Below are 15,535 nucleotides of genomic sequence, written 5' to 3'. Positions count from 1 at the left end.
TACGGCGGTTTCCGCTCTGCTTTGCTCCTGAAGCGGGTACCTTATTAAGGCTGAATACTTGCCTCATGTGAAGCTGCTGTCTTTTCTCCAGCATGTTACTTGCTGGACCCTGCATTTACCCGGTGACTCTAAAGCCTGTCTAGCAGCCGCCATTTTGTATTTTTGCATTGTGAGGATTTCTCCTCCGAGCTTGGCATGTTTGGATCAGTGACTTTATTTTCGCAGTTTGAGTCTCTCTCATTTTTGCCATATTGACTGTGCTTCTTCATTGGGAAGAGTGTTTTTCAGAGGGATTTAGCGGTTTGCTGTGCAACCTACCAAAAAGGGGCAAGATGACTCAACCTGCTTTTCTGAGTATCTGGCCCTGGGTTAGTATCGTATAAAGTGGAGGAATATTTGAGGGTGGGTCACTAAAGACATTTCAGGATATTATGTCTGAATAGGAAGGCCCAACTGCACACTTCCTTCATTATCAGTCCCTCACTAGATTGAGCCCTTCACATGGGGTCATCCTAAAACAGATCCACCTACACATACAAACTTAGTTACTATTCAAGTTTGGAGATGGAATTGCTATACCAAAGTACTGTTGGTGTAATCCAGGCGACACCAGATATACCTTATATAAATACAGAGGTAGAATGTGCATTCGCCTTGGCCTACACGCAGCATGCCAAGAAATGTTTGATTTAAGCTGCTGCAGTAAAATTACCTCCATAGGGCTCATCTAAAACCCATGTACTCAACAGACAAGGACTCACACCCGAGGTGTGACTCTTCAGACACAGGCTTTAACCACGTTGTTGACATATCAGATGCTGGCTGAGTGGTGGTAATCACTATTACAAAGTGACTAGAAGAACCGGTTTATAAAATACCCAAAACATGCTTTCTTGAAAGGCTGCCTAGGCCCAAAATCCTAGGTTCCATTGTCCTACAGTACATACTTTGATCAAGCCTTGTCACTTGCAATGCATTTACCTCTTACCTGGCACATTGGCCAACAGATGTGCAAAATGAGCAGGCACAGAAAATACCATGAGAAAAGCTATGGCTACAACATGCTACAATGGACTTCATGCAGAACTGGGACAATCTATTAGGGACAGTGTCTGAGGACGGCAGGTGGATTACATTAGACTACTGAGTAGTCGAACACTCAAAGGTATTGGTACTCATTGAGGTGATGGAGATCACACTGTTTACAAGGGTAGAGCTAAGCACTATCGAACTAGGATTCACATTGATTGTAGTTGTATTTATATTCCATTCCGCTGACAATGGAATAATGACAACTGTCCAAGACGTTAGTCATCACTGAGATATCAAAAACAAGTATGTAAAATGTTACCACCATCTTAAAACAGGGAAAGCAATTATGAACATCGAACCCTTACTTAGGCCAGTTTATGTCTTCCATTATCCCTTTAGCACCTTATTCATGAGCCAACCGAGTTTGTTGATTATCCTACACGATGTCTGAATAATTAGTCTCCTTGGTAATTACAATCCTATTTTGATTGAACTGCTTCTAAATGTCACATGTTCATTATTCTGTATGGTTTGTCATATTAAAGCCATAGATAAAACAAACACTGGCATAACAGTTTAGAATTCAGATGTCAAACTCATTCTGTTAACTGAGTACCTTCTGCAACAAGGACAAAGACTACAGGGAGCTTTTTTATGAGGACACTCAGATTAAGAGGTGCCAATATTGACTGGCGAGTTAGTAAAGGTAGCAGGGAGAGCTGGAGCATGGAAAGACTATTTGTAGGCCGAGCCTAGCGCAGCGCACATGCGCTGCTCTAGGGAGGCTTCATGTAATCACTGTAAGCTTTTGTGTGTGGGTCTGACTCCCAACACATTTGGTTGGCTGTGTCAATTTCAAATGGGAGGCCGCAAATAGTTAAAGGCAGGTGCAGGTCTCACCTCCTTTACAAATGTTAACTCCCACAGCATTTTGCTTGCGGGAGCGAGCAGCGGCGCACAGGCTGGCAGTTGCATTCCTTAAATTCCTTGCAGCAGACACACACACCATTCGCGGGCTTTTTGTAAATGTAGCGCCGTTTGACTTACTCAAGCGTCGCTCTTCTTTGAAGTTAACATTTTGCATGTCCTCGCGTGATTTGAATAGCTATGTGGTGGTTTAGAGATCGACTAACAGCTGCCTCCCATTCCCGATCTCTTAAACCTGCAGAAATGCGCTGTGCCCTTCACTCCTGTGAAATACAAGTTGATTCCTAGAAGATGCACTTCAGGAAACTGCATGAGGGCGAAAACTTATCTACGATAATATTTATTCAGGATTTTGAACAAAGAACATAGTACTGCAGCCGCCAGAATATTAGTTTCTTCGCTGTCTTTCCTTCCTCCGGGCACTATCTTGAACCAATAATATTTCTAGGGAGTCTTGTGTAATGTTGTATGCAGCGCGCCGTTTGCATGAGAACTGGGCCCCAGGTTGGTATGTGCTTTTTTTCCATGACCAGGTGTGCTTTGTCAGTGCTCTTTTTTGTGTCAACTGATTGTTGGTTTACTGTGGCCCCTAACAGCGTGAGCTGAAGTGCTCTCGTTTGCTTGTTCCGTGTGTTTATTTTAACCGCGTTTTCTAGTTTATTTTGTATGGCATTCCATCTATACTCCAATGTTTTGGAAAGTTTTACAGCTGCTTAGCTATCTGCAAAGCACTTAAAAGCATACCCATAATAGAGTTTCAGTTGCAGAATAGTATCGATCACACACACATATTCTTAAGTACTGGTGGTGATATGGGTGTGACTGCCTATACCAATTTTCATAGCTACATATCCGAGGGGTCTTCTAGAGGAAATCTAACTCCTCAAAACTAAATTCAGAAACGAGAAGTGTTGATGAGTGTGGGTCGAATGCCACCATTGGACACACTCTTTGGTGGCCTTCTGCCCAGTCTGGGTGCTCCTCCTACACCGTGAGTCAAAAGCATTGGTTTCTGTTTTGATCAATAGCAGTCCCTCACTTATCAAACTAATGGGTTAATTGTGGTTCTGGCACGTGTTTTTTACTTCCGCATATGCCTGACCCAGAAAATGCAAGTGATAAAAATTGTTTTGCAGTCAATTTTTCTTTTTTGAGCCCATTATGACAATATGGTGCATCTGAGCCTTTCTATCTGATGCAGCGTTTCTAAATCCTCCAGAACTCAACCACCCAGCTCATTCTTGTTCAGTGTTGTATCCAGGACACTGTTTGCCTGAGACAGCTTCTCTGTTACCTGCCATCTTATGGCTTTGAACTGGTTACCTGTTGCAAAGTGTGCTATATCCAAAGCGCTTTATTTCTGCCATTTGCACCTTGTACAAGAATAGCATAGTTCTGCAATTGCACCATGTACAGGATAGGCCATGTTCTGGCATTGCACCTTCTACTGTTCTGCCATTGCACTTTCTACAAAATGGCCCCTGCTCTGCCACTGCACCTTCTATAGAATAAGCCTTATTCTGACAGTTCACAGGCTATAAGATGGGCCCTGTTCTGCCATTGCACCTTCTACGAGGTGGACCCTGTTCGGTCATTGCTCCTTCTGCAAGTTGGGCTCGGTCCTTCCATTGGACCTTCTACTGTTCTGCCATTGCATCTTCCTCAAGATGGCCCCTATTCTGCCATTGCACCGTGAGAAGATGGTCCCTGTTCAACAGTTGCACCTTCTACTGTTCTGCCATTGCTGTTTCTACAAGAAGGGCCCTGTTCTGCCTTTGCACCTTCTACAAAATGAGGCATGTGCTGCAGTTTTACCTTCTACTGTTCTGCCATTGCATATTCCACAAGATGGGCCCTGTTCTGCCATTGCACCATCGACAAGATGGACCATGTTCTACAGTTGCGCCTTCTACTGGTCTGCCATTGCTCTTTCTACAAGAAAGGCCCTGTTCTGCCTATGCACCTTCTACAGGATGGGCCATGTTCTTCCTTTGCTCCTTCTACAAGATGAGCCATGTTCTGCAATTTTACATTCTATTGTTTTGTCATTGCACCTTCTACAAGACGAGCCCTGTTCTGCCTTTGCTCCTTCTACAAGATGGGCCATGTTCTGCAGACCTATAGTGGCCTCTCCAAGACCGTACAGGCACTTAGAGCCCACCAAGTGCTCACCACTGGGTGGCTGTCTAGTCACTCACTTGCCTGCTTCATATCCTTGTCCCAGCCTGTCAGTCTTGTGTTTCTCTCGCTCATGGAGCATAGCTTTTTCAGAGTCTCTCTTGATTGGCTGTCTTCTAATGCTTGCTTTACAAGCACACCTTTTTTCTTTTCGGTTAAGTACTCCATTTGAGTGCTTATGTTTCCAGATCCCTTCCTCTTGCACTTCTCTCCCCTCCACTGTGTTGCTCTGTCGCCTTTGTACTTCTCCCTGTCACCATCTGCGTTGCTCTTTGCCTCGTGTGCTCCCCTGTTGCATTCTCCCACCTGCTCCACGTCACTGTTTTCCAGTTTGCTCCCCTCTGTGCTCCACTTTGCGTTTTTCCTGTCTGTCTGCTTCCCCCACCTGCGACCGTGTTGCTTCCTGCCCAGACTCCTTGTTGCTTTCCCTTCATCCTCTTAAAAAACCAAAATCCTTTGCATTTTATTCCAGTTTTAGTTATCCATCAAACATTAATCGGTAACTACAAAGAAAAGAAGCATCCGCATCGGGAATGCTGTGCCAGCATGGCTAAAACATCGATAAAGCGAATAAGTCACAAAGGCGAGACCCATTGGTTTTGCCAATGTTTGTTTGTTTTATCTCTGAGCAGAAGTCCTTCCCTTGCACTTTTCCTTACATGTACTCAGACTTTTGGAAACAATGAACAAAGTCAAGTGTGCCACAGAAAGAACTACGGCCTCTGCGGAGATCAAGTAATTCTGGAGGATGTCAGCAGGAACTCCCTGGAGGAGTTACTCTAACATTGCCAGACCAACCAGAACAACTAAATGGTAGTCTACACTGCAACAGAAACAGGAGCTGTTCATGAGCAGCTCCTCTCACAGCAATCATCCACAGCCTTCCTTCTCACTCGCAGGAGAGCCAGAACAGCTCTCCAACACACCCCTTCCACTCCACTTCCTTTCAAGCTGACTGCGTCTTGACACACTGCTCCCGATTGGCCTTTTAAAACCACCTTTCTACTTCCTTCACTACAATCACAGGATTCTGAGCCTCCCTTTTAATCCAGAAGCAAATGTCCCTATTCTAGAGGGGAGAGGTAAGAGGGTGATGGAGGGAGCACCTTTATTATCTATCCCCTCACAGTGCCTGGGCGGTCTCCCACATCTGAAAATGTTCGGCTGTCCAGTTGCAACAACCAATCACAGGTCAAATGAGAAAACTACCTTGGCATGCAATCCTAAACTCCAACCCTGAAAAATCAGCATACCCGCTACGAGACATCCACCTCGCACGGATATGGACAGGGAAGGGAGGAGCTATACATAAAGCAAAGTGTCCCATGGCTTGCTTACTCTAAAAGCAGACAAAGCTCTAGATTTAGTCTGAGTTATTAGCGCAATAATAACTCAAACAGCAATATAATTGAAAGGGAAAAAGCAGCAAGATTTAAGCAATGTTTCAAACGACCAAAGGGTATAGCATTAACTAATGACACGAACTAGAAAAGTGAAAAGCAAAGATAAAAAAAAGTTTACGTTTCCCAGTGGTTGCACTGTGGACCAACCATTAACATTAAAGTCAATGTGGCCAATATCAGTGTACAGAAAGGTAAGATGCTCAGAAAAATTATCAGGTACCTCATGTGGACAGGTAAGCGTTTCTAGAGCCAAAAACAGCCTAATTGCGAGTCAGCACTGGCGGAGTAGGAAGGTAAGTGAGGTTAAGAATGTCGGCTTTCGGCTCTGTATTACACCTGAATAAAAAAACTTCTGCAGGTTTCGGCTCCGGGCGGTGTCTTGGAAGACTTCCATGGGTAACATTAGCAGGGCCACCAAGTAAGGGTTTTTGCACTCTAGTACTCTGAAGTCAGCTCAGACCTTACTGTCCTCAAAACCTTTTAACAGTGGTACTTTAGCTGCTCTACAGAGTGAGTGGGAACAGCAGCACAAGTCAAATATTTTAGAAATCTTCAGAACTATGTTGCAAAACATTAGAGCATGGAGGCACACGATGTGGGAAACGGACTGTGAAGAAAAGTACAAAGCACCCCCAACTCGGGGTCAGGTCAAGGGTTGAAAGCCAAAAGATCTTGACTTCAGAGAGTTTCCATAACCACACAACTACTAACTAGGCAGCATAAATGATTAAAGGTGAATGGGCTCCCAAAGAGCTATAGGGAAAATACATCACCAGGGACTCTGCTGGCCCAATGAGCCAGGGAACAGGCTACGCCAGTCCAGCGTCACGGGCACCAGTGACCCAAGCGAAGCAAAAGCTGCTCTTTTTTTTGGCAGGTTACAAGATACCTTTCTCAACCCTTCCCACCCACACGCTTGACTGTGTCCCTATATACTGCTGTACAAACTTCATGGCATACCCTTCCAGTCTACCCAACAGAGAAAACCCTGGAAAGTCAGAGAGAACATTCCACCAAGGTCTTGACCAGGACTCTCCATTTGAATGTGAATATCTATTCTGTAGTCAAAGGAAGATGAATAAAGTAAAGTTTATTTCCTGATTTAGAAGGAAATCACCAAACTTTATGAATGGAAGTTTCATGAACAAGTCACATTTACAAATATTCCATGCACATTGAAAGAAAATGCCCAAGGAAATAAACTTAATAGACCAACAGGCTTCTTAAAGATGCGGTCTGTAGGCATCAAGTGTCCCGTATTGGATGAAGTAGTCAGGCATGCAACCAGATAACCTCAGGAGAGATACACACCACCCAGCCCTTCGTGTGCTTTTAAAGATCACTGTGATAGGCTGGTCGGCTAATATGTCAGAAATGCATTTAAAATGTTTGCTTCTACCTAAATACATATTCCCTGTAAAGAAAAGGCTGCCTGAGTGGTACCAGAGCATGCTCGTCGTACAAGTCTGGATAGGACAGGACAGGGGTGAAATGCTGCGTTCATTTACAGCAGGTGCTGTGTAAAAAGGCTCCCCTCCCCAACCCACCCCTCCCCTTCTCCAAACCACCACCAAAGGTCATGAACTGATTTGGAGAGTTACATCAGGGCAAAAGACCTCCATACACACAAATCCTTCTGCCAAACAAGAACTTCTGGAGGAGCACCTGGGGCATTGTAGGAATCCAACAGTGAAGGTAAAACTTGGTGATTGGCTACACTACAGCACAACATGGGAATCTCTTGCTCTAAAACTACAATATAAATGTATAAAAAGGCGGGCCTTGAACGTAGCACGGATGAGTTGAACTACATATAAACAAAGTGATCCGTATCAACTAGGTCGGTTTTTGGTCTAAGTCTACACATTGGCAAATATAAGCAGTTTGGAGGCCGAAGCCCAGCAGCAGTGTCAGTTCGCAACCAGAAAGGTGATGCTAATCTACCTCCATTTTGACAATTTCTAAACACATGTGGACGGCTCAGGGTAAACTACCTTGGAAAAATGGTGCCCTCACTGGCTGGCTTAAATATTAATAATCTAAACTACCCTAACCAAGGCTGCATCACAGTCGACAGCTCCACAAACATCCATGCAGCCATTTACCATCTTTGTCTACGACTAGGTAAGGATGCTTAGATAAACACAAATGTGTGAAAGTTATTGTCGAAATCTGAATAATACTCTGTGTAAGAGTACACTATAATGACTCTTTGCACCCAATCGCCAAGTGCACTGAGGCAGCGGGGCACACTACACGCCTACAGCAATCACGTCTGCGACAGAGTGAAGACTGGTCTTCCAAACGATGGACGTGCAGCCACCCGTGAACAGCCTTGCACCATGAAGACATGAAACACTATGAAAGGACATTTTAAAAATCTCTTATAATGTTTTATTAAAGATTACTCACTCTTATTCGTTTCACCATGAAGCTTATATTGCGAATTCCCTGGAAATCTGTGGATTGGTAGATCGTGTCGATTGCTTTCACGTGGCTGGAAATCTATGGATTAAACACAAAAAAAGTTAGAGAATTTTTCAAGAACACGTTTTCATGCACAAATAAAGGTTTTGCAAGTTCAATAACAGACTTGAAAAGCCTCCCAAATATCAACTGTGCAACATTAACATGTAGAATCTCAGCTGTGAGTGATCAGTGAACGCATGCATCCCACTGGGGGCTAAGTAACTTGAAGGAGACATATAAGCACTACATAAAAACAGTAAACTAAATGAGAGATATTGACAAAGACAGATCATTGAGTTCTGGATGTTGTCCGAGGGACGCAAAAAGGAAATCTCCAACTGAACACCCAACAGCCAGTCCATCTTCAATGCCATGCTGTGTATTACCTTCCTCGGGGTACCATCCTTGTAAGCAGATCACATGGTTACACTGTAGTGAGGAGTGACGGGCAACAACACGCATTCATCACCCACTCAGTTTCCATTCCTCCTCTCATAAGCAGTACATGGCGTCCTGCACACAGCCTCCCCAACCCCAGAGGACATCATTCCTCCACACCAGCATGTTCTCCGCTTTAAACAAGCATTGGCAGCAGCTCCTCCAGAAGGCCTTGCCGAACTCTCTGGCCTCCTGCAGGTCTGCGTGTGCAGCCGGAAGCTCAGGTGATAGTGGTTGTGGCTTCAGAGCATCACCTGCCATGCCCCCCATCCCCCTTGGGTCTGCAGAGACCGAGGGGAGGTGGCACAGACCGTGGTCCATGCTGCTCTATTCCACCGCCTTTTTGGGCACCTGGTGACCTGGAAGGGAGGGGGGCAGGGATGGTTCTGAAGCTTCCCATCCCATCCCTACAGCGAAGCAGTCAACTCCCAGTTTTGCACCATGAACAGCTTCAATTCTCCCACCCTTCATCACCTGGCACACTGGCAGACTAGCACCACGGCTTGACATCACAGACACTAACGCAGGCAAGTTTCCAGACACTTGCCTAGTTCGTGGCCTGGCCAGGTGCCAGGAGTTTAAAAAATATATTTTTTTTAAAGAATTGTTGCAATTTTGTGTTCTCTCAGAATTAACAAGCAGCGCAACAAGCATCACTTTACATTTCTGCCAGTAAGGGTAGAGACTGCAGGGAAAGGGCCCTCAAGGGGCTTCACACAAGGCGGGGAGAGGGTAAGCGGTCAAGTTCTGCTGCTGGGCTGTTTCTTACTAACTGGTGCCCGCGGCAGACCGGTGTCCGTTGTTATAACTGAGATGAAAATGTGCACGAATATGGTCCACCCTATGACTACCTTTCCCACCCGGAGAGACACAGAACCCCCTGCAGCTCTCCTCTCAACTAACCATCAGCTGTGGTCTGTAAACAATGAAAAGGCCAGGCCCGCTCCCTACTTGCACTAAATAAATACCAGGTGTGGCTAGTCATGGACGTTAAATTCAGGTATAAGAATGGAAGATGGAGATTTTAAACCCGCGAGTACGCCCCATCTGAAAACCTCAAGCAGCACCAAATTACCATAAATTCTATGGAATAAAAATTGCTAACACTTGATATTTTATTTAGCATATTTCGTACATTACCAAATGGGCATCCGGTCACAATACTAACAGCAATGTTAGGAGTTTTAGCTGAATAACTGTTTTGTAATACGCAAAATAAAGGTGAACTGTCAAATTGGGTTCAGAGCGGCAAAACATACATGGGTGGATAATTTTCGTAGATATGTATTTTTCAAGGAGTTACGTTCAGTTGCAGCAGCTTCTTCCCAGCCCTTTTCTGAGCAAGATGGAGAATATGTAGAGTGCACAAACCCTCACAGCAGTTTTAATAAATGTCTCTTGGGCATAACAGAGAACACGTTCTAGGAACATAATGGGTGGGAGCAGGGCAGGAGCTGCCCTTTTAAAAATCTAATCACAGTAATTTTCCTTTCAGACCGGATTTGAGGAAGCAGTTTATCTGCACATCTTGTGCAAGGTCATTCTGCGAGCTCTTAAAGGTCACACTGAAGTGAGCCACTTAAAAGGGGCAGCCTGATTTTATTTTAAGAAATGAAAGAACATACAGAGCATTCACAGGAATTCCATTGTCTTTAAGCTCAGTGGATTTTGGAAAGGCACTTTGATCATATTTAGAAGTCAAGCCTGCACGCTCATGACTGACCTTTTATTGTTAGCAGCTCCTTCATTTTATAGGTCAGTCTTCCGATACATACCACGTGAAATAATGTGAGCTTTTCCTTATATTTTCAATTGTACAACGTCCTCTTATGTAGAAAGACGATAATGGTAGAGCTATACTTAAAAATGAAGAGATTATATAACGTCAGGATACGGCTTCCGATAAATTGCTGCTGCTTATTTTTTTTTTTTTTTTAACATGGGGATTGGTGTTCACTTTTCTTTCTCTAACTGCAAAGTGAGAGTAGTTTGCAAAGCAAACTGATACAATCTTGCTGCGTACGAGTGTGAAAGAAAAGGCTGTAGAATGTCATTTTATGTAACAATTTAAATACCGTAAATGAACTCTACGCACATTTCAAAATATACCAATTAGGAAGGCAAAAATTAGGCACTTTTTTAGTAATTCTGAAGTGTGATGGAAACAAAGATTTTATTAGGATCAAAACAAACCAAGATACTAGGTGATGCGCAAACAAATATTCCCTGAAACTCCATTTCCACACATTATCATTTGTCATTTATCTTTTTTGTAGTTTTAATCAATAAAACTAACTGTGCAAGTTTAGTGGCAATTTCAATGGAAAATGTGCTGCCTATAAGAGTGTTCACTACCACATGCTTTAGTAATGTAATTGCAACCGCGATCTCCAAAATGCACCACCAGCTACAATACTACACCCTTCCCACTATCCTGCTGAATATATTAGCTACACGTGTTCTTTGTACGAAGCTACAATTTTTCACAATCTCTATGCCTTCAGTGATGTAAGCACTCCCCACTCTGAAAATTGTTCCAGCACCACTGATGCAAAGGCTCGGATATATGTCCGTCAAGTACAGTTTTAAAACAAACACTTGCAAGTATTCCCAAGCAAGACTGGATGAACTGCCTTTGTTGCTTCTGTTCTTCAACACAGAATATGCTTACTATACGCAATCATCACACTTGTGTGTGACTTTCACACTGTTATACCTGGCATCTATGGTGTTTTCCTTTCTTTTTTGACTTCAGACCGCCTGTTTTTGCTGACTTTGTTTATGTTGGACTTAGGACTCAGTACACTTTGCTACTGCTAACCAGTGCCAAAGTGCTTGCGCTCTCTTCTCAAAACATGTGAAATTGGCTTACACCCAATTGGAATATTTAGTTTAATTATAAGTCCCTAATAAAGTGGCACTACCTGTGCCCAGGGCCTGTACATTAAATGCTACTAGTGGCTGCACCACTGACTGTGCCAACCGCTTAAGTAGCACTTTAAACAGGTCTCCAGCCTGCCACTGCAGCCTGTGTGTGCAGACTTTAAACTGCCATTTCGACCTGGCAAAGTAACCCCTTTGACAGGTGCAAACCCTCCTTTTTAATAAATATAAGATACCTCTATGGCAGGTCGAGGACAGCCCAGAGGGAAAGTTGCAATGTATATACAAAGTAGGACATATAAATTTATGTTTTACATGTACTGATAGTGAAAAACTCCTAAATTCGTAATTCACTACTAAAAGGCCTACCTCTCCCGTAGGATAACATTAGAGTTACCTTATTACATTTAATAAGAGTCATTTCTAAATGGGAACAGGTAACCAGCTCATGTTTGGTGTCTCTGGAATTGTAATGAAAAATCTAAACTTATGGTTAAGACGTATTTCAAATTACAATTTTGATGGCACTTTAAGAAAATTGTCATTTTCTTGCCTTAGCCATTTGTTGCCTGCATCCTGCGTCACAATCCTCATTGTACTAATAATTTCTAGTGAGCTCTGCTAACCTCTCGGGCATGAACATGGTCTATCTGGTAGGAGCATAGTCTAACAACCAACTGCACCTATTTATGGGGGCTCGAACTGGCGTTGTGACCTCCGAGTATTTGTCATGAGTGCTGATCATAGTTTCTTTATAGTGAGTGGACTCTGTAGTACGGTGAATGTATTCTGTACTAAATGCACGACTATGGTGGTGAACAAAACAAATTCATCATGCTAAACTTAAAGTGCAAAGACAAAACTTGTGCTTTGAACAAGTAATTTACCAGCAAGCAGGAATGATATGGACTCTTTTACATGATGCGCAATAGCTGCATGCTCATGTACTTTTGTTTTTGTTCACCAAAGTTGTCGTTTCTTATTTTCTAGTACTCTCGACCTCTCACAAGAGACCGCAAATCACGGCCTCATAATGGTTACCAACGCTATATTAGCGGTGAGGCCCCACTGCAAAGTGCAGATTATGGAGCCTTCGGGGATCGCCGCAACACCGAGTTCTGGCAGCATAGTGAGGATGGGCTTTGAGACCGGGGTAGGTCTATTCACAAGCATCGAAGAATAGGTAGGAGACCCTCATTTGCCTAATGTGCATTGATTTCTCCTTACTAGAGAACAGAATGCAGACACTGAACAGTGCTTCTGTGTTTTACATTTGAGGCGCATGTAGAGCACCTCCAGGAGGAGAATTACTGTGACGTTGTACAATCTTGAACCATAACAAGTGAATCTTGATGCATTAATGTGCTTCTGAGGCTCACTCATTCTTGGAGAGAATAACTGCTGAAATAAGTGAATCTTGATGTATCAATGTGATTATGAGGCAAGTTAATTCTTGGATTTAATAACTCCTGAAACCACAGTTGATAAAACATTGTTACGGCTAATCAATGATATAGACATACAAAAAACCCGGAAGTGCAGAACCATTGTCTCTCTGAACTACGCTCTTGAACTGCCTAATGACACAGTCAGCAGTTTCCTGTGAATCCTTTATTCACCACAAGCATTTAACTTTACAGGTAACGTATACTGTTCTGATAGAATGTGATGCTGTGCAGTTGATATGTAGCTGAAAGTCATACATGCAGTTGCTGATAATGGAGTGGATCCTCTGTTAAAGGTCACCCTCCCTGCAGTACCCTCCTTAATTCCCTTCCCCTCGTCTGACCACTATGAACCTCTGTTGCATAAAATCCCAGAGTCGGAGCTGCCGGAAGGTAGGCCTCTTGAGGGTACTGCTTCTGAGGAACCAACGAACTGTGACAGACCAGACAGCCTGTCTCTGGGTCACATGACTGGGTGTGGTTGACAGCTGGGCCTTGTGTCTTCCTACGAGACACATAGCATAGGGAGCTTAGGTGTGACTGGATGGGCCTACTACTTGACAAAAGAGGGCACATGTAGGACAGTATTTGGAGAAGGTAGTACCGGGAGGGGTGCGGGGGAATATCGAGAGAAAAATCTAAATGAATAGTAAAATTTAAATGAATGGAAAAAAAACCTCCATAGGAAATTTACTAGGGTATAACTCAGACTGCTTGCTGAGGAAAAATCCACTAACTCTGAAGAATATAGTTACACGGGTCAGACATTCTCAAAGAGTAATTTTATTGTAGTAACAATTTTTCATATAATATTTACTTATCATTTAACAAAGAAACATCATATAGCAAAGACGTTATCACACGAATGCCGTAACATCTCCCAAGTCAGAGCTATCAAAGGGAGATGCAGTTACTCACAGTATTTCATAAACAATTGATGACAGGATCCACATTACTCAACTCCGGTCAAAACATCACACATACTGTTATCTGCTGTACTACATACACTCCATCACATTCATATTAAAGTTTATTAATAACATATACCGGTATCCCACCCATTAATGGTTTGAAATATTCATAGATCTGACCCAAAATTTACTCAGGAGAATGCAGTTGTCCCACTACACAGAGGGGTGCAACATTTGTAGCACTTTGCATATACTTGTTTGTAGATCATTTGTGAAACTAGATGTATCCTTTTTAGATGCAAGCCCAGATTTGAATCCAGGCTAAAGTTTGCACCGAAATGCGTTTCGGTGAAACACAGATGTGGACCACCTTATTCAGGGTGCTAAAGACGGGCAGACTGTATGGCAGCAGCCATACAGGTCAGACGGAGGAGGAGGGGCCTATCGCTAAAAAATATGGAGAAAGTCTGGAAACATGAAAATAAAAATCAGAACACAGCGGTACAAACTTTAATTTTCTTTTTTTTTCAAAAACTGGGTGGGAACAATGAGTACATGTACACCGACATCTAAGATGAAGATGAACTTGAAGTTAGAAGTGTGTGCCGAAATGCAAAGAGTTAATAGGGCACCCATGAATCCACTGTGTGACTGGATGGGCCATCAATTGCATGATGGGAGGGAGGAACTGAGCCCAGCCTCACTTACATTTGAATAGGCTGTGTCCTGCCTCCACACAAAGGGTACCTGTATTTAGTCTGGAGCCAAGGCACTTCAAAGGCACGTCTCTAGAAGCTTCTCCCCACTTCAAAGGCACAACAGGGTATAAATACGGGACCTCAGACACCAACTTTTCAGTCCACTCCAGGACCGGTGGATACTCTGCCAGAAAGGACTGCTGTGCTGCTGAAAGGACTGCTGTGCTGCTGAAAGGACTGCTGTGCTGCTGAAAGGACTGCTGTACTGCTGAAAGGACTGCTGTGCTGCTGGATGGATGCCTGCTACACTTGCCTGGGTGAGAAGGACTGGAGATGCATCTCTTGAACCCAGAGTGACTTTAAAGGTTAGTTGGCTGGTCTCCTGATCTGAAGCCTAAGGGACATAACAGGCTTCCAACAACCTTGCACCTGGACTCTACCATCTGCCAAGTGGTGCCACCCCAGTTCTGGACACTTAGAAGTGAGCTTATGGGGGTCTCCCAGCCTCTGTGGATCCAGCGAAAATCGCACATCTCCTCTGCAGTGCAAAACCCGGGCAGAACCGATGCATCGCTGCTGTTACGTGGATTGGACCCGTCGTAAAGACCCTCATCATAACACAGCCCATCAGTACCGCCACTGCGTGACATACGCAATGCAGGCCCTCGCATCCCTCATCGATGGCAGCCTTGATGACAACACTGGACTGCATTGCAGGCTCACAGCTCCTCAGATCCAACGCAATGCCCTGACTGCATGTCGCATCCTCGACGCAGGATTACGCCTTGCAAACCTGGTCGATAGGATCCTCTACGACGTTGCAGGACCTCGCATTGCAGCTTTGCCATATGTCGGAACCAAAGCATTGCTTCGCCTGCGTGAAGCATCTTCGACACAGACGTTTGTAATACTCCGCAAACCAGGATTTAAAGTACTCTGTTAAGCTGGCCTAACTGGGTCCCTGTAGCCATCCCATGCTCCATCACAGTCAGCCTGAATTTGGAACTTTGTCCTGGTCCAGTACGACCACTAACCACAGTTGGCGTTTGTGCTTTTTGGTGCTACTGTCACAAAATCTTTCAAATTGAATATTTTCAGTTGTTCTGATTGAATGTTTGTTGATTTGGTCTTGTTTTATTCATTAAAGAAAG

The 15,535-nt window shown here is 43.8% G+C and overlaps 1 protein-coding gene across 1 annotated transcript in view; it reads right to left on the bottom strand.

Annotated features, from left to right (window-relative positions):
* Positions 1 to 15,535, bottom strand: part of ADAM10 (ADAM metallopeptidase domain 10) — a 508,880-nt gene that overhangs the window by 135,608 nt on the left and 357,737 nt on the right. The window contains exon 7 of the mRNA XM_085643752.1: positions 7,953 to 8,045. Within this exon, the coding sequence (XP_085499878.1) occupies positions 7,953 to 8,045 (93 nt within the window). The remainder of the gene's footprint in view (positions 1 to 7,952; positions 8,046 to 15,535) is intronic.

Source organism: Triturus cristatus, chromosome 3_1 (assembly GCF_964204655.1).
Source record: "Triturus cristatus chromosome 3_1, aTriCri1.1, whole genome shotgun sequence".
NCBI lineage: Eukaryota > Metazoa > Chordata > Amphibia > Caudata > Salamandridae > Triturus > Triturus cristatus.
The sequence above is the reverse complement of the archived record's forward strand: the minus strand, read 5'-3'. Positions and strand labels throughout refer to the sequence as shown.